We start from the raw sequence: 18,253 nt of genomic DNA, 5'->3' as shown, positions 1-18,253 counted from the left end.
CCATTCAAGTCTAGTTCAGTCTACGTACCAGCACTTCGTGGCGGTTAATGAGTTTGAATGGTATTAGTCTATGGGGAAATTAATAATATACGTAATTTCTTTTTGGGCATTTTTGTGCCTTTATTAGATAGAGGAGGACAGTGGATAGAGTCGGAAACAGGGTCAAGACATGTGGTAAAGGGCCTCAGGCTGGATTCGAACCCGGGCCGCCCGCGTACATGGGGGGTGCCTTTAACCACTTGGCCACCTGCTCCCCAATAATATATGTAACTTGTTCAGATGATGGCATGTTAAATAGGCTATATCCGATTCCTCAGTTAAAAAAAACACACATAAAAACGTTGGTTGTCCATGCTACTACAGTGTCGTTAATTGTAGAGACATTAAAAATATTGCAGCTCAAAAAAGCACCTTTCTCCAAGTCATCCTGACATGCACAAGAATGATAATAAAATACACGTTCAACATGTTGTCTTTTGTTGAAAAAAAAAAGGAAAAAAGATCATGTATATTTGCTCAGATATACACACATTCAGACCTAGAATCACTTCACTCAGCACAAATGACTTCATATGGCGTCGGAAGTGCTGTGTTTTTGGTTGGGACGTGAGACTTGTCAACAGGGATGAAGTAACGAGTGTATGCTTGCTTTAGTTGGACTTGAGCTTCAAACTTCAAAACTCACACTTAAAGGCCACTGACAGTTTTACTTGCTATAACTGCATTAACAGCTGTCATTGTACTTAGTTTAACCTGTACTGCCTGTGTGCTGACATTCAATTCTGAAATTAAATTTTCCAAAATAAAAGTGGAATCACTCTGTGTCTACAAGGGCATAAGTCAGAAATTCTTTCTGGGGCTCTGCTGCTGAAGACACAAGGAACAATACTGGATGTGGCAGAGACATTTTGAGTCAGTGCATGGGCCATGACCTTGTGGATTCCAGTACTTGGATGTTCTTCATCAGCTGCAAAGTCTTTACTTGCTGTTTCTGTAGGTCCTTCATTTCTCTCAATGTGTAGGCAAGTTGGATGTCGCCGACTGCATGTGCTGCAGGTGTGTCACCGTTTACAGTTTTTGGTTATGTGTCCCTTTCTAAGGCAGCTGAAGCACAGACTATTTTCATGAAAAAAGGCTTTTTTCTCATTCATAGTCTTCATTTCAAAGGTTGGATATTTTGCAACACCATGTGTTCACAAACTAAGTAAGGCGGCATTGGCTTTGCGTTCTCTTGAATCAACGTGGCTTATTGGTACCAAGGAGGTAGCTACATACATTGATTGTGAAAGTTTGGGCTGATACTTATGTTCAACACAACAATCTAGCCGATTTTTATGTTCTCTTCTTTCCTATAGAACGCCAACATTTTCTCTCATGTTTGACCATGAAATCAGATCAGAGATTGCCTAGAAAGTTCCGTCTTCTGCACTGGTTTATTTTATTCATCAGCTAGATATGTCAGAGGCAAGCATACAATTCATCAGGCACAACAGAAAAACCCAGAATGATAAACGTTCCTGCTATAATATTTGCATATATAGGCACACATGGTTAATATCAGCCAACACTGATGTTAAGCTGATGCATCTGTGCATCCCAATAAGAGCTAAGTGCAGCTGAGTAGCTGCAGGATTGAGTATAGCAGGCTTAGAGTTGAAACCTGACTGGTGTTCTCTGATGTTCCTCTAATCACCTTATTCATCTTCAGTCTCTTGTACATCTTTTTATATAACTGAGATACTGCCTGGTTCTCATCTTACATAATCCTCCTCATTAGCTCTTCTTTCTCTTATTTTATCAAGTCTGGCCACCGGTACACTTGTGTCTTTTTACCTGAGTATCCCATGAACATTTCTGATCACAGAGCTAACAGCTGACAGGTTTCTCTCCTGTGTGGATCACTGTGTGGGAAGTCAGATTAGAGTTGTGGCTAAACTTTTTAGCTAACTCAGGGCAGCTGGAGGGTTTCTCTCCTGTGTGAATCACCATGTGTTTAACTAAATTAGACCTGTGATTAAATTTTTTATTACATTGAGGGCAGCTAAAGGGCTTCTCTCCTGTGTGCACCAACATGTGAGAGTTCAGCTGAGACTTGAAATTAAATCCCTTTTTACATTGAGAGCAGCTGAAGGGTTTCTCTCCTGTGTGAACAAACATGTGGGAGTTCAGCTGAGACTTTTCGATAAACTTTTCATCACACTTACGGCAGCTGAAGTGTTTCTCTTTTCTGTGAATTTGCATGTGATTTTTTAGAATAGACTTTCTCTGAAATGTTTTATCACACTTAGAGCACCTAAATGGCCTCTCTCCTGTGTGAAGAAACATGTGAAAGTTCAGCTGGCTCTTTCGATAAAACTTTTTATCACACTCAGAGCAGCTAAAGGGTTTCTCCCCTGTGTGGATAACCATGTGGCAGTTCAGATGAGAGTTGTCCTGAAACTTTTTATCACACTCATTACAGCTAAAGGTTTTCTCTCCTGTGTGGCTTACCATGTGTGTAACCAGACTAGACTTGTGATAAAATCTTTTATCACACCGAGGGCAGCTAAATGGCCTCTCTCCTGTGTGAACAAACATGTGGGAGTTCAGCTGAGACTTGTAATGAAATCCCTTTTCACATTGAGAGCAGCTGAAGGGCTTCTTTCCTTTGTGACTGACCATGTGTGCAACCAGATTAGACTTGCGATTAAATTTTTTATCACACTGAGGGCAGCTGAGGGACTTCTCTCCTGTGTGCACCAACATGTGAGAGTTCAGCTGTGATTTGTAATGAAATCCCTTTTCACAATGAGGGCAGCTGAGGGGCTTCTCTCCTGTGTGAACAAACATGTGGGAGTTCAGCTGAGACCCTTCACTAAACTTTTTATCACACTCAGAGCAGCTGAAGGGTTTCTCTCTTGTGTGCACCAACATGTGGGAGTTCAGATGACTCTTTTGATTAAACTTTTTATCACACTCAGTGCAGCTAAAGGGTTTCTCTCCTGTGTGGATCACATTGTGTTTAACCAGACTGCCCTTGTGATAAAATCTTTTATCACACTGAGGGCAGCAAAATGGCTTCTCTCCTGTATGCACCAACATGTGTCTTTTCAGCTGTGATTTGTAATGAAATCCCTTTCCACACTGAGAGCAACTGAAGGGTTTCTCTCCTGTGTGCATCAACATGTGTGTAACCAGAAGAAACTTGCGATTAAAGTTTTCATCACACTGAGGGCAGCTGAAGGGTTTCTCTCCTGTGTGCACCAACATGTGTGTGTTCAGCTTAGACTTGTGATAAAATCTTTTATCACATTGAGAGCAGCTAAATCGATTCTCTCCTATGTGGCTAGCCATGTGTTCAGTCAGCTGAGACTTTTGGTTAAACTTCTTATCACACTTAGAGCACTTAAAGGGTTTCTTTCCTGTGTGGCTAATCATGTGTTTAGTTAGCCTTGACTTAAACTTAAATCTTTTACCACAGACAGAGCAGCTCGGGGGTTTCTGTTTTTGGTGTGTTCTCATATGTGTAACAAGATGACAATTCCTCCTGAATGTTTTACTGCATTGAGAGCAGCTGTGTGATTTCTTGTCATTGTCTGATCTATCATCATCAAAATTTTCCACATATTTTAATCCGTAATCATGTTCCATTGTGACCCTCCAATTATCACTGTCATCAGTTTCAGTTTCACAGAAGTCTTCGGTCTTGTCCTGAGTCTCTGAATGTAAATGACTCTCTGGTTCTGAGTTCCTGCCCTGCTCTGGTCCTCCACAGTCCTCTCCATCAGCTCCTGTTTTCATCCCTTCACTTTGTATTTCATGAATCTGTGAGGACTGAGGTTTCTCTTCATCATCTTCAGTCTTCACAGGGGCAGGAGCAAAGGGGAACTTGATGGTATAAACCTCATCCAGTCCCTCCTGACTGCTCCACAGTTCCTCCTCTTCCTCTTTAAGGTGTGGAGGCTCAGTGCCCTCCTGCTCCAGACTGGCACTCCACTCCTGCTGCTCAGAGGGAACCTCTTTTGGAGTCACTGACAGCTCCTGGTTGTCTGTTGGACACACAGAAATGCAAAAACACAAACAGAATGGAACATTATCACTGCATGCAACTCCAGTGTGCCACAATCAGAGGTACAATGTAACAAATAAATATTGCTCTGGTATTCTTCTTAAGAATTAACTTACCCACAGTAAAGAAATATTACAGGTTTTGCATGTCTGACGAAAACTACATTACATTTTAGTCTAGTTTTAGTCAGATTGATGAAAACTAAATTCAGTTTTTGTCAGTTTTAGTCATCATAGATCTATTTTTGTTAGGCTTAGTCTTGTTTTTTTGTCATGGAAAAAAAGGCTGTCGCCAAACATTTAAATATAGTTTGGACCACTCCGTCCGCCAGAAAAGCAGAGTAAATTTTGCGCAACAAAAGAATGGGTTCTGAGCAAAACCTAAACACACTCAGGAACACTGACATCTGAACAGGGGGCATTAGTAACACATACATGAAAAGAAAACAAATATGTAAACATAGAATAATAAAATGGTACCTAGTTGGACTATTATACCTAATTAGTACAGTTTTGAGAATCAGAAGCAAAGACAAAAAAAAATCCCTCAGTTTCCAATTACTGGACTAGCATTGTTCAGGTACCAGTAGATAAACAACAATATTCGTACAGGGAAGAAGGGAACTTCAGCATACTTAGCACTTTGAGTAGGAGACACAATGCTTTAGATTGTTCCTTAACAAACATTCATACCTGTAGCAATACAGATGCAACTACCTACATAGTCAGAGGATTATTTCGCTGGCTTAATTTTGTGGATGTAGTCATTGATTTCCTGCATGGTAGGAAATGTGGAATTGGTACCATTTGGGTGGAAGATTTTGATGACAGCAGGGTACAGAAAGTCATATCTTATCCCAGCTTCTCTCAGCTGTTATTGTACATTTTGCAGACCCCTTTGTCTTTCTCACAACCTCCGTGGAAAAATCCTGGTAAAAGGAGACGTCACTGCCCGCAATGTTTAACATGCCTTGGTTTCTGGCTGCTTGTAGAATTTTCTGTTAATCGGTGTAATCAGGGTAATGATGATTACCCTGTTGCTGGGCAACCAGAGCAGTTGGCAGAAAGAAAAATGTACTCTTGAGTTATTCTTGGACTTGTAGTGTTTTTCACAATTTAGCTGACAACATATGTTGAAACTTATGAAAGCAAAGAAGATGGATGGTCCAGGACACCTTTGAAAGAAAGAATGGGAAATTTCCATCAAGAAAAACCCCCAAAAAGTGAAAAGAAAACCTCAGTCTCATTTCAAATTCCTGGCTAGCTTAAAAGCTAACAACAACTGCCAGTAACTGCAACAGAGCACTGCCTGATCACCAGGAGACTACTGAATGCTACCTATTGAGGTAGCATGGGCCGGCGAATACGAACGCAGCGACCTGGTGCTCCATCACTAGCAGCAAAACAAAGCTCTACACTTACACCAGAACTGACAGCGTGCCCACAGAGTTTACATCTTTCCCAACCAGCTGCATGAAATACACGTCAAGTGACATTATGAGACTAACGTGCATTCGGCGAGGTTTTCACGAACAAAATATTAGCTGAAAAATAAAGTTTGTTGCAGTCCAGCCGGGAGTTGAAACTTTCACGTCTACTCAAGTCGGTGCATCACGTGATCCCCCAAGTCTTTTTCAGTATATTATACTGGACATCAGGGGTGGACCGATTATCAGCCTGGCTAATTACTCATACAGATATTTGGCATTTAGCTGATTATTAGTGTCTGTATTTCATTTTCCTGATCATCAGCAAAAATCATTTCATCAAAAGATGTGCTATTTTGGCTTCACTGCAAGGTGTGTCATCCTCTCTGGTTTTGTTTTCACTCTCTGCGCTCTCACCTGTTCTGTCCACAATACTACCTGACCAGCAACTACCAGCCAATCAGCACTGAGGCCTGGGTGGCACTGACACAGGGACAGCATCACTTCCTGTTCTCCTGTTTCTGTGTTACTCTGTGCTGGTTCTCATGTTGACAGAGCTACTCCTTCATTTCTTTCAAATGCAGATTTACTTTTACCTCATTAAGGACATTTTTGTTGTCATAACAAATGCATCCTGGCTCCAAATATCAAGAATCAGTCACATGCACCTCTAATAATCTGTATTGATATCGGCCCTGAAAAAACATTATTGGTTGACCCTTACTGGACAATGTTGTCAACTGTGCAAACAATATAATAAATAAATCGTATCATGAGTGTATGTGCATGGTTATCAAGGAAAATGCAGAGAATAATGACAGATATGAGGCGTGTTTTTCTCAACAAAAAAATAAACAAATATTAAGTAGTACTGAAAATTAATACAACCTTTTACAAACTTCTTAATAAAATAATAATTGCAGCCCTGTATGCAGGTTTGTGTGTAGGACTGTCAAAATTTAGATTAAATCTCAACATATCCTAATGCAATTTTCTAATTGCAAAAGGTGAAATATTTCTCTAACTTGATGCCAAAATACCATTTTAATATGTTTTCTTTACAGTAGAGATTCTAAGTCCTACACATCAGGCACAAGATAGACATAATATACGTAGACGCAGCATTGGCCAGTGGGCCGTACGTCAACGCCATTCCTGGGCAAGATTCCTCACTCCTGTGCTGCATGGGGCTGCTCTAATAAATTCATAGAAGAGACAAAACCGCGTGAAATCCATTTCATGGGTAAGTTTAATAGTTGTTTTTTATCATATTTTGCTAGAATAACAACACGTTCAGAGGCAATTTCCCTAAGGTTGTTGTTAAGTGGATTAATATCCGCGGTTAAGCTAGCTTTTGAATAACATTTTGCCTAAAGGTTATTTTGTTCCCAGGAGAGAAGGATGACTCGATTGCTGTCAGTAAAATAAGATTCGATGTAAAACATGTCACAGAGAAAGAAGAAAGTATCCAAATATGTGCAAATGTATGTAAATATACAGATTATTATGTGATTATTTTAACTCAACCCCCCCCCAAGGTATCATGAACTTTTCCTTGAGACCTAAGAGCACCTGTGTTTGATAATTGCAAATACGTGAAATCTATAATTAGATAGTTTTTGTTTCTCCAAATAGATTCATACAGATAATTTCTCCCCTCTCATCTCACAACTGGCCTTTAATCTAAAGGCAGGCATACACTGGGAGCCTTCACGCCTTTTCTCACCTGGTGAGTTTTGAGTTTGCAGTGCATAGTATGTGAGGACACAACGGCCGATCTCAGCTTTGTTACTCATGAAGGGGATGAATTTCTGTCTTTAACACTTGCAGAGCCACGAGCAGATTCCAAAAATGTCAGGGCATTTTTCCAGTAAACCTTTCTGAGCTGATCATCCATGGTGGGCAGAAAGAGAGCTACATGAGGAAAACTAAAGCCTCAACAGGTAAAAGTCCCGACAGGACGAGTCACATGATTTCTAATTTCTCGTGATTTCTTTTCTGGGTTAACGTTTCTTTATGGCACAACAAAAAGTGGCAAAACAAAGAAGAAAAGACAGAAGTTAAAGCTGAATGTTTCTGGCTTATCTGATTATCTTTATGTTGTCTAAAAGCCTAAATCAAACTGATACTCAGACTGACAGCACAGCACGCCGCACACTGACTCTCTCTCCACGGTGCAAATAATCTATAATAATAATATTTTGACAACAAGAGCACTCACATCATCCCAAATTCACACACAATCAATAACTTAACGGAGGGGCGAGTCCCTCTGAGACCAAAAACGTACAGGGCTTTAATGAAAACATCCGGGGCTTAAGCCCATGTAGCCACCCCCTAACTCCGCCAGTGCTTCTGATGACTGATTTATGGGTCTTTGGGAGAGCAGAAAATTAAGGCAATTATATTTTTGGAGTGGGGGAGAAGAACTAATGTATATGAATATAACTCATTAGTTGTATATTTTAAGTGTTGTACTTAATTACATTATTAAAAATAACACTGAGTGAAAAAAAAAAATACTTAAAGCAACAACAAGGAGGTCCAAGCTACCTGCCAGAAACATCATAATGACCAGTCTGGCTTTCACAATCAAATGACAGTACATGCACATAGCGGGGATGGATTCCACATTTCCTCTCAGCTGTTGCATTTTACTTTAGGTTAGGCAACAACTTGTAACAAACAACGGTTGGAGGTTGGTCCTGAACCTACCGTATCTGTGGCATTGAAATGCTGTCTGTCCATAGAACTCTGTTGAACTCTCACTCTTTTGCCCGTGCCAAGATGGCGGCCACGAAGGCAGCTAGCAAACGCGCTATCTACGTCTTGATATCGATGTGCAACATTGTTTATTTGTTTAAAGTCGGTCCAAACAGAATGAGAACAATGACTGAGGGAAAAATGTACAAACCTGCTCTGTGAAAGCGAAGCTGAACATCGTCCAGAAGTTTCTGTTGTCGCTTGTTTTCCTCTTTACATCGACAAAGTTGTTCCTCGTATTCTGCTATCGTTCTTTCAAAGACTCCAAAAATCTCTCCAGCAGCAGCAGTCAGTCTCTGCTTGACAAAATCTCTCAGTGTCTCGACTCCTGGCATTTTCACACAGTTATACTGGCTGATTTATTCTGGAAAACACTACAACCACTCCATCAAACAGCAACTTTGACTGTTTCACCACTCATATCTCCAGTTTGAATGCTAAGCTAAGCTAGCTTTGTAGTTTCCGGGTAGATGACTGAGGGAGAGAAAACTGAGAAAAACATTTAAAGCTTAAAGTCCATTCAGTTGACAGAATGAGCTTTTGGGAGATTAGAACCGCTTATCTCTCCAAACAAAGTGACGCAGATTAAAAACTGTTTTTACAGCCGCCATGTTGCTAAATACAAAGTAAGGCGTTCGCAATCGTGTCACTTCCGGTGCAACGTTGTTCGTGTCCTTCAGAATAAAGGTTGGAACTCACCTCTCACAAGACGTTTTAGTCAACCATTAACTGCATTTTTTCATGGCATCAATGGATTTTTATTTTATATTTTTTAAACAAAATGTCCTCATGAGTTAAAGGGAAACGGCAGACACTTTAGTTTGTCAGTTCTTCCAGTGATGTAACAGGGTTACAGTCTTCCTGCAGGAAGTTTCAAGTACTGAAACGTACATACTTTATTTAATACTGAGTTTGATGAACATAAAATGGAAAGCAGCAGTGTTCATAGCAGTTGCAGTCCTGTAGTCCAGTGGTTCCCAAACTTTTTCCTCAGGGCCGCCCTGACTTATATCTACGAAAACCAAGCCCTTCCATGAGTTTTTGAATACAAGTTTTAGCTCAGAGCTAACTCCGCCCACTTCAGATTTAGAAAAACTTCCCAAAAATGGGCAGTTTGGTACTGAGAGCAGTTTGCTCATTTTATTGCTTAAAGTCATTAATTAACTCTCTGTAGATCAGGTGTTACGGTCCAAGGAGTGACCATGCTAACGTGTGACCTTGTAGCTAATCTGTGGCTGTCATACAGATAACACAGCTTTCAAACCTCATAGTTTATTTTGGATTCCAACATTACACACAGAAACAAAATGATTTCACAAAAATACAAAAATGATCAGGATCACAATTATTAGTCCCCTTTAGAACTGAACTTTTTGTTGAGCCATAGCAGACAGCACTGCTGTGCAATGATGTGCATCAACTTTGTATTGCTGAAAGCTTCTAAAATCCAGCTAAAACTGAAGATTATCTTCATATTTACATAATGGTATGACAACTCCAGTAAGGGGTTGAGCTGTCACTGCAGAAAGCATCTCAACAAAAAGTAAAGAAATCAGTTTAGACTTGAGGAAAAAAATTGTTGATGCTCACAAAAACAGGAGAATGATATACAAAGGCATCACAGCATTTCCAAGTGTCAAGAACCGGGGTGAGAAGAATCACCCAGAAATTCAAAGAGAGCCACAACAAGCCTGGCAGAGGTAGAAAGAGAAAGATTTCAAGGAAAGAAAACTACTGAGAGATGTGTCTAAAGACCCCGGAACAACTGCAGAAACACTAGTGAAGGGCTTGGCCAAGTCTGGAAACGTAGTCTCAAAGAAAACCATCACTAGAGCCCTCTACAAGAATGGACCAAGAAAACCTCACTTCTGCAGAAGAGACACATTCAAGCCAGACAAAAAGATATATTTTAAACTGAATTTCTTCAAGAACTTGTGCTCAACCTTGCCCTGCTCAGAGGCCACACTGACTCAAATATTGTTGCAAGAGCCCCAATCCACAAACCCCCTTTTCTTCCCTTAAAACAATGCACATTTCAGAGTTTGAATAATGTTAAGGGTTATGAAAAGACTCAAGGCATGCTGTGCATTGCAATAACCAAAAATATATTGATAATAGAAGTCCACAACAGTATCACACACAGCATATAGTTGGTCATATGTCCACACCTGAGCATACAGCATTTTGCTGAGAATCACAGTCAATAATAGCAGGTAGTCTTCCACTTTTTTCTATGATGATTGTCCATGCTTTTGCAGTTTACATTTGTATTTCACTCTGGAAAGGGTTGTTAAAACATCAGCTTTGAAATGACCCAACTTAGTGATATCTGAGACTCTCATTTTGCCACAGAAAGGATTTACTGTTGGAGTTTGCACTGGAAACAACGATCTAAAGGGCCTCTGTTGCATGCTGTTGTTTCAGTCTGTTTTAGTGCTAACCAGAATTGGTAGGACTTTCAATTAATGAAGTATACAGGAAAAATTTCTTCTTAAAAAACTTGTTGGGGTTTATTTTCCAAGCAAGACTACAACTTGTAATAAAGGAACCTGAGATGCACTGATTGTGAAAGTTTGGGCCGATACTTATGTTCAACACAACAATCTAGCCGTTTTTTATGTTTCTTCTTTCTCGTAGAACGCCAACATTTTCTCTCATGTTTGACCATGAAATCAGATCAGAGTTTGTCGAGAAAGTTACTTTGTCTGCACTCATTTTTTTATTCATCAGCTAGATATGTCAGATGCAAGGTTCTCATCTTGCACAGTCCTCCTCATTAGCTCTTCTTTCTCTTATTTTATGAAATTTGGCTACTGGTACACTTGTGTCTTTTTAACTGACTATCCCATGAAATTTCTGATCACAGAGCTAACAGCTGAAGGGTTTCTCTCCTCTGTGGATCACCATGTGTGAAGTCAGATGTGACTTTTGGTAAAACTTTTTATCACACTCAGAGCAGCTGACAGGTTTCTCTCCTGTGTGAATTAACATGTGTGTGTTCAGATTAGACTTTTGGGTAAACTTTCTATCACACTCAGTGCAGCTAAAGGGTTTCTCTCCTGTGTGGATCACCATGTGTATAGCCAGATTAGACTTGCGATTAAATTTTTTATCACACTGAGGGCAGCTGAAGGGCTTCTCTCCTGTGTGCAGCAAAATGTGGGATTTCAGCTGAGATTTGTAATTAAATACCTTTTCACATTGGTAGCAGCTAAAGGGCTTCTTTCCTCTGTGGATAACCATGTGTTTAGTCAGACTTGACTTAAACTTAAATCTTTTACCACAGTCAGAGCAGCTTAAGGGTTTCTCTTTTTGGTGTATTCTCATATGGATAGCAAGATGGCATTTCCTCCTGAATGTTTTACTGCATTGAGAGCAGCTGTGTGATTTCTTGTCATTGTCTGATCTATCATCATCAAAGTTTTCCACGCAGTTTAATCCAGAATCATTTTCCATTGTGATCCTCCAATTATCACTGTCATCAGTTTCAGCTTCAGTGCAGTCTTCGGTCTTGTTCTGAGTCTCTGAATGTGAATGTCTCTCTGGTTCCGAGTTCCTGGCGTTTTCTGGTCCTCCACAGTCCTCTCCATCAACTCCTGTTTTCATCCCTTCATTTTGTATTTCATCAAGCTGTGAGGACAGAGGTTTCTGTTCATCATCTTCAGTCTTCATTGAAACAGAAGCAAAGGGGAACTTGACGGTATAAACCTCATCAAGTCCCTCCTGACTGTTCCACAGTTCCTCCTCTTCCTCCTTAAGGTGTGGAGGCTCAGTGCCCTCCTGCTCTAGACTGGCGCTCCACTCCTGCTGCTCAGAGGGAACCTCTTCTGGAGTCACTGACAGCTGCTGGTTGTCTGTTGGACACACAGAAATGCAACAACACAAACAGAATAGTATATTATAACTGCATGCCTTTCCAGTGTGCCTCAATCAGAGATGCAAGGTAAAAAAGAAATATTCGTGGATCCTGTACTCCTCCTGAGTTTCATATTTGTCAACTGCTACTGTTGCTCTCCTTTATTTCCTTGATAAAATGTATTTTAGCCTAGAATATATTCCCTGAGAACTCCTGTTATTGTTTCCTCTAAACCAGAATTTCCTGTTCCAAATATTTAGGATATTTTAAATTGAAAGTGGGTCTTTTAAAGAAGGGAACTAAGAGATTAAGCAAAAGGTTGAAACAATGCAAAATCAGGAATGCCAACATTATTAAAGAATAACAGCAAAAAATAAAGGAAAATGGTTTTAGAGGTCCTTCACCTCAAAACACTTAAAATAAGGCCCTCAGAGATCCAAGAAGCACATTCAAATACTTTATTTACAATCACTGAGATATTTCTAAATGCAAATAAAATAGTTCTTAACTTTTTATCAAGTCAGCAGGTCAGTGTTGCTGCTACTGATGTAATATCTTGTTCAACTTGATAGTGGGGCTCAATGTTTAGATCAGGGGTGTCAAACTCAATCAAAGCAGGGGCCAGATTCTGAATTTGGGTCTAACCTGAGGGCCTAACAGGGTCAATATTTAACCATTGAGTGTCAGCCTAAATGAGTTTGAGATTGTAAGGTCAACATGATGAGTTAAAAACTCAAAATCTGAGATAAAAAGTCAAACTTATACATTTTACAGGTAAAAACATGATATCTAAAGTCAAAATACTGTTTTAAAAAGGCAAATTATGAGATAGAATACTGAAACCATGATTTTTAACAGTCAAAAAATTAGTAATAAGTCAAATTCATGAGTTTTAAAAGTCGATATATAAAATAAAATTCAAAATAATAAGTTTAAAGGGAAGAAAATGAGATAATAGTCAAAGTTAGGAGTTGAAACGGTCAGCAAAACTGAGTTAAAATTCAAAATCATGATATTTAACAATCAAAATGTGAGATAAACATCGAAATTGTGAGTTTAAAATATCAAAATATTAATAAATTTCAAATTCATGAGTTTTAAAAGTCAAAATATGAAATACTTTTAAAAATCGCGAGTTTTAAAGGTAAAAAAATGAGATAAAAGTCAAAGTTAGGGGATGAAAAAGGTCAAAACATGATATAAAAGTCAAAACCATGACTTTAAAAGGTCAAAAATAGGATTTAAAATGTAAAATAATGAATCTAAACGGTAAACATATGAGAGAAACAGTCAAAGTTATGAGGTGTAAAGGTTAAAATATGAAATTAACAGTCAAAACCATAATTTTTATCCATGTTAGATGCAAAATTGAAAATATAGAGAAAATACAAATTTGTCCTACATTCCTGACTTTTTTCAAATTATTTTACTGTTTACTTTTTCTAATTTTTAATGACTCAACAAGGGTATTATAAATCATCATGGTCAAATTTACATTTTTATACTGAAGGAAATCTGCAGACCTCATACTGGTGGGCCAGTTATAATAGAAATACCATATGATCTGGTGGGCCAGGTATAACTGCACCACGGGCCGGTTTTGGCCCCCCGGCCTTGAGTTTGACACCCCTGGTTTAGATCATCTAATTGCAATGACATGAATGTTTGACAGCTGCTTCCTGCTTTCGTACAGTGCAGAAGCTTTGCTGCTTGCTCCCTGCTTTGCTTACTTTCTTTATTCATGGGAGAAATACTTTTTGAAAGACAAAGGAGGGTTTTTTTTTTGCCATTTTTCAATGTTTCATGACCTCTTCAGTGCTACTTGACCGTGGCCTGTCAACAGCACAAGCCTGTACCACAGCACTTGGAAACACAGTGCTCAGCTAAGCTAATTAGCTTCAAGATGCCTCCTCTATCTTCAGACGACTACCACAAACTTCTACAGAAAATTGCCGCGCTGGAGACTAAAATTCACCGCCTAGAAGTTAATGTGGAATTGAACGGACTACGTGGGAATGACACCATTTCACCATTGGCTAAAATTAGTGGACAGGACCTGGCTAACACACAGCTAACATGCACAGACAAATCTACCATGAAACAGGTAGGCTCTGTTCTGTGTAATAAGTCTACAAGTAGTAGTCCTCCCTGGAACCACCTTGGAGCAAAGCCAAAGAAAAAATCATGTCCCTGGGTAATGGGGGGACGTTTAACAGGCAGACCACAGCAAGGTGAGATACGCTATATTGCCAAAAGTATTCACTCACCCATCCAAATAATTGAAATCAGGTGTTCCAATCATTTCCATGGCCACAGGTGTATAAAATCAAGCACCTAGGCATGCAGACTGTTTCTACAAACATTTGTGAAAGAATGGGTCGCTCTCAGGAGCTCAGTGAATTCCAGCATGGTACTGTGATAGGATGCCACCTGTGCAACAAGTCCAGTCGTGACATTTCCTTGCTCCTAAATATTCCACAGTCAACTGTCAGTGGTATTAGTGGAAGTGATTGGGAACGAAAGCAAATCAGCCACAAAGTGGTAGGCCACGTAAAATGATGGAGCAGGGTCAGCAGATGCTGAGGCGCGTTGTGCGCAGAGGTCGCAAACTATCTGCAGAGTCAATCGCTACAGTCCTCCAAACTTCATGTGGCCTTCAGATTAGCTCAAGAACAGTGTGTGGAGACACTCTGGACCTGCTTATCTCTAAGGATCTAAACAAACACACGGTTGATGGCCCTGTCTGATCACTGCTGTGTTCTCTTTGAGAGCTCTATCTTTGTGCATACAAGTAATAAGACAGAAGTTATCATGGAACGATGCATTACTGAAAACACCAGTGAAATGTTTTACAAGCTTTTTTCTTCCACAGCCACCCTGCCCTGTAGTTTAGTCAATGATCTGGTAGATAAGTTTAATTCTAAAATGTTAAATGTTATTGACTCCATTGCTCCCATTAGGTTGAAGGTTGTCTCCAGCAAGGAAAGACCTCCATGGAGAAATGCCTCTGTGGTGAAAAATGAAAAAGAGAGTGTCAAAAAGCTGAATGCATGTGGCGATTTATAAAGAGAAACTTTGAACTTATCATCTACAGCTGAGGAATGCAAGGCAGTCTTTCTTCTCAGACATAATCACCAGTAACAAAAATAATGCTTGAGAATTGTTTTCAGCTGTTGAGAGATTAACAAACCCCCCTGAGTCAATAGCACCTGAACTTCATTCTACCAGAGCCTGCAATGAATTTGCTTCATTTTTTAGAGGGAAAATTCAAAATGTTAGACAGGCAGTGAGTATCTCCACACCAGGTTCAGGAACTGTTCTATGTCCATTAAAAAGCTGTGTAAACACCATGACACAGTTTAATCCAATCAATGACAAAAATCTGGAGGACATTCTACACCAACTGAACTCTTCCTACTGCTGTCTGGATATTTTACCCAAATATTTTTCAAAAAGGTTTCACATGTCATGGCATCTGATCTGTTACAGATCGCAAACATGTCTCTAATCTCAGGAGTCTTCCCACAGACCCTGAAAATGGCTGTTATTAAGCCACTCTTAAAAAAAAAAACAATCTAGAAAAGACCTTAATGAACAATTATAGGCCGATATCAAATCTTTTTTTTAAGCATTGAACAGGCTGTGTGTCAACAGCTAAATTATCTTCTAACAGCGAACAGCTGCTTTAACGTCTTCCAGTGACATTTTAGACCACATCACAGCACTGAGACCGCTCTGGTCAAAGTGTTCAATGACATTTGCTTAAACACAGATCATGGCAGAACTTCAGTCTTAGTGTTATTGGACCTCAGTGCTGCATACGACATATTCGACCACAATATATTACTTGACCGACTGGAAAACTGGATGGGACTGTCTGGCACACTTCTTGATTGGTTTGCATCCTACTTAAAGGAAAGGGATTATTTTGTGTCAGAAGGTAACTTTCAATCTGAGCAGACCAAAACTACACATGGAGTCCCCCAAGGCTCCATCCTGGGGCCTCTTCTGTTTAACATCTACATGCTTCCACTTGCTCAGATCATAGAAAACAACAAAATAAATTACCATAACTATGCAGATGACACACAGCTCTACATTCCAATGTCCCAAGGTGACCATTGCCCCATACAAGCAGTGGGTAAATGCATAGAACAAATTACTGAGTGGATGTGCCATAGATGTCTTCAGTTAAACAGACAAAAAACTGAGGTAGTTGTTTTTGGACCCAAGGAGGTATCTCTAAAAATCAGCATGAAGCTCCAGTCACTTCAGTTAAAAACCTCAGACCAGGCCAGAAATCTGGGTGTTGTCATGGACTCAGACCTGAATTTTAAAGACCACATAAAAACAATTACAAAGTCATCTCATTATCACCTCAAGAATATTTCTAGGATGAAAGGACTAATGTTGCAGCAGGATCTTGAAAAACTTGTCCGTGCATTTATCTTTAGTCGAGTTGACTACTGTAACAGGATCTTCTCTGGTCTGCCTAAAAAGTCAACCAGACAGCTGCAGCTGATCCAGAACGCTGCTGCTCGATTCCTGTTAGCTTATAAAGCACTGAATGGTTTAGGCCAAAAATACATCAGAGACCTTCTAGTCCAGTATGAACCATCCAGACCACTCAGGGCGTCTGGTGCAGGTCTGCTCTGTGTCCCCAGAGTCAGAACTAGACATGGAGAATCAGCGTTCAGTTTCGATGCTCCATTTATCTGAAACAAACTCCCAGAAAACATCAGGTCTGCTGAAAGTCTGAGCTCTTTCAAATCAAGGTTGGAGACACACCTGTTCACTGCTGCCTTGGCTAAAAAACTTTATCACTTTTTAAACATTTTATTTCAACTACAACTCTGCACTGTAACTTTTACTTTCATATCTTTGTTTTTATCTTTTGTGGGTTTTATTCCCTGTTTTTATCCCTTTTTACATTTTTCTTTTAAAATTTTTTTGTTTCTTTTTCCATTGTCATTGCATTTTAATGTCCTGCGTGAAGCACTTTGAATTGCCTTGTTGCTGAAATGTGCTATACAAATAAACTTGCCTTGCCTTGCCTAATGTGCCGACCCTGACATCTCTGCTGCTAAAATTATATTAAGCTGGTGTTTTGACACAGATTTGTGGTTCAAAAAATGTTGCACCTTTTGTGATTTGAAAATTGCAGAAAGGTTTATTGTGTTTTAATCCAAATTTCAATTGAGTGTCCAGCCCTGTTTCATGGCATTATTTCTGGCCAAACACAGAACAGACAATTTTTAGTATGATTTATAAAAAATCCGACTTTTACTCTTTGTTATTTTTTCTTAATTCATAATGAGAATGGTGTACAAATGATCATTCCCTTCGATACAACGATGTGTACTGAATTTGCAAAATGAGTTAAAATGATCACAATTAGATATAGGCTACTTTAAAAATTGTACAGCCCAAGTTTCCCTATCTTATAATGTGTTGGTTTTATATTGAATGTTCTTTTCTTGTGTCGTTAAAAACTACATATGATGAAGAACTCAAAACGATCACACAATGCGTTGCAATAACAACAAAAAGAAAATCACAATTAGATTGTTCTTCCTCAGTTTAAAGACACATTTTGATGACTTGAAATTGTACATTGTACAAACCTGCTCTGTGAAAGCGAAGCTGAACATCGTCCAGAAGTTTTTGTTTTCGCTCGTTTTCCTCTTTACATCGACAAAGTTGTTCCTCGTATTCTGCTATCGTTCTTTCAAAGACTCCAAAAATCTCCTCAGCAGCAGCAGTCAGTCTCTGGTTGACAAAATCTCTCAGTGTCTCGACTCCTGGCATTTTCACACAGTTATACTGGCTGATTTATTCTGGAAAACACTACAACCACTCCATCAAACAGCAACTTTGACTGTTTCACCACTCATATCTCCAGTTTGAATGCTAAGCTAAGCTAGCTTTGTAGTTTCCAGGTAGATGACTGAGTGAGAGAAAACTGAGAAAAAACATTTAAAGCATTAAGTCCTTTCAGTTGACAGAATTAGCCTCTGACAGATTAGAATCGCTAATCTCTCATAACAAAGTGACGCAGATTAAAAATTGCTCTGATTCGCCGCCATGTTGCTAAATACAGTGTAGGCGATTGCGATACTATTACTTCCGGTGTAACGCTGTTTGTGTCCTTCAGAATAAA

At 39.4% G+C, this 18,253-nt stretch overlaps 2 protein-coding genes across 2 annotated transcripts; both read right to left on the bottom strand.

The window, feature by feature from the left end:
* Positions 1 to 325: 325 nt before the first annotated feature.
* On the bottom strand, positions 326 to 8,849 carry LOC121524420 (gastrula zinc finger protein XlCGF58.1-like). The gene is made up of 2 exons (XM_041809798.1): positions 8,389 to 8,849; positions 326 to 4,028 (listed from the first exon to the last, which is right to left on the bottom strand). The coding sequence occupies exons 1-2, from the start codon at positions 8,570 to 8,572 to the stop codon at positions 1,867 to 1,869; spliced, it is 2,346 nt and encodes a 781-aa protein (XP_041665732.1). The 5' UTR covers positions 8,573 to 8,849; the 3' UTR covers positions 326 to 1,866.
* A 671-nt stretch (positions 8,850 to 9,520) lies between these two features.
* On the bottom strand, positions 9,521 to 18,193 carry LOC121524426 (zinc finger protein 543-like). The gene is made up of 2 exons (XM_041809807.1): positions 17,718 to 18,193; positions 9,521 to 12,091 (listed from the first exon to the last, which is right to left on the bottom strand). The coding sequence occupies exons 1-2, from the start codon at positions 17,899 to 17,901 to the stop codon at positions 11,106 to 11,108; spliced, it is 1,170 nt and encodes a 389-aa protein (XP_041665741.1). The 5' UTR covers positions 17,902 to 18,193; the 3' UTR covers positions 9,521 to 11,105.
* Positions 18,194 to 18,253: the final 60 nt, after the last annotated feature.

This window comes from Cheilinus undulatus, linkage group 16 (assembly GCF_018320785.1).
Source record: "Cheilinus undulatus linkage group 16, ASM1832078v1, whole genome shotgun sequence".
Taxonomy (NCBI): Eukaryota; Metazoa; Chordata; class Actinopteri; order Labriformes; family Labridae; genus Cheilinus; species Cheilinus undulatus.
Note: the sequence above shows the minus strand (reverse complement) of the source record. Positions and strands in the feature narration are given on the sequence as shown.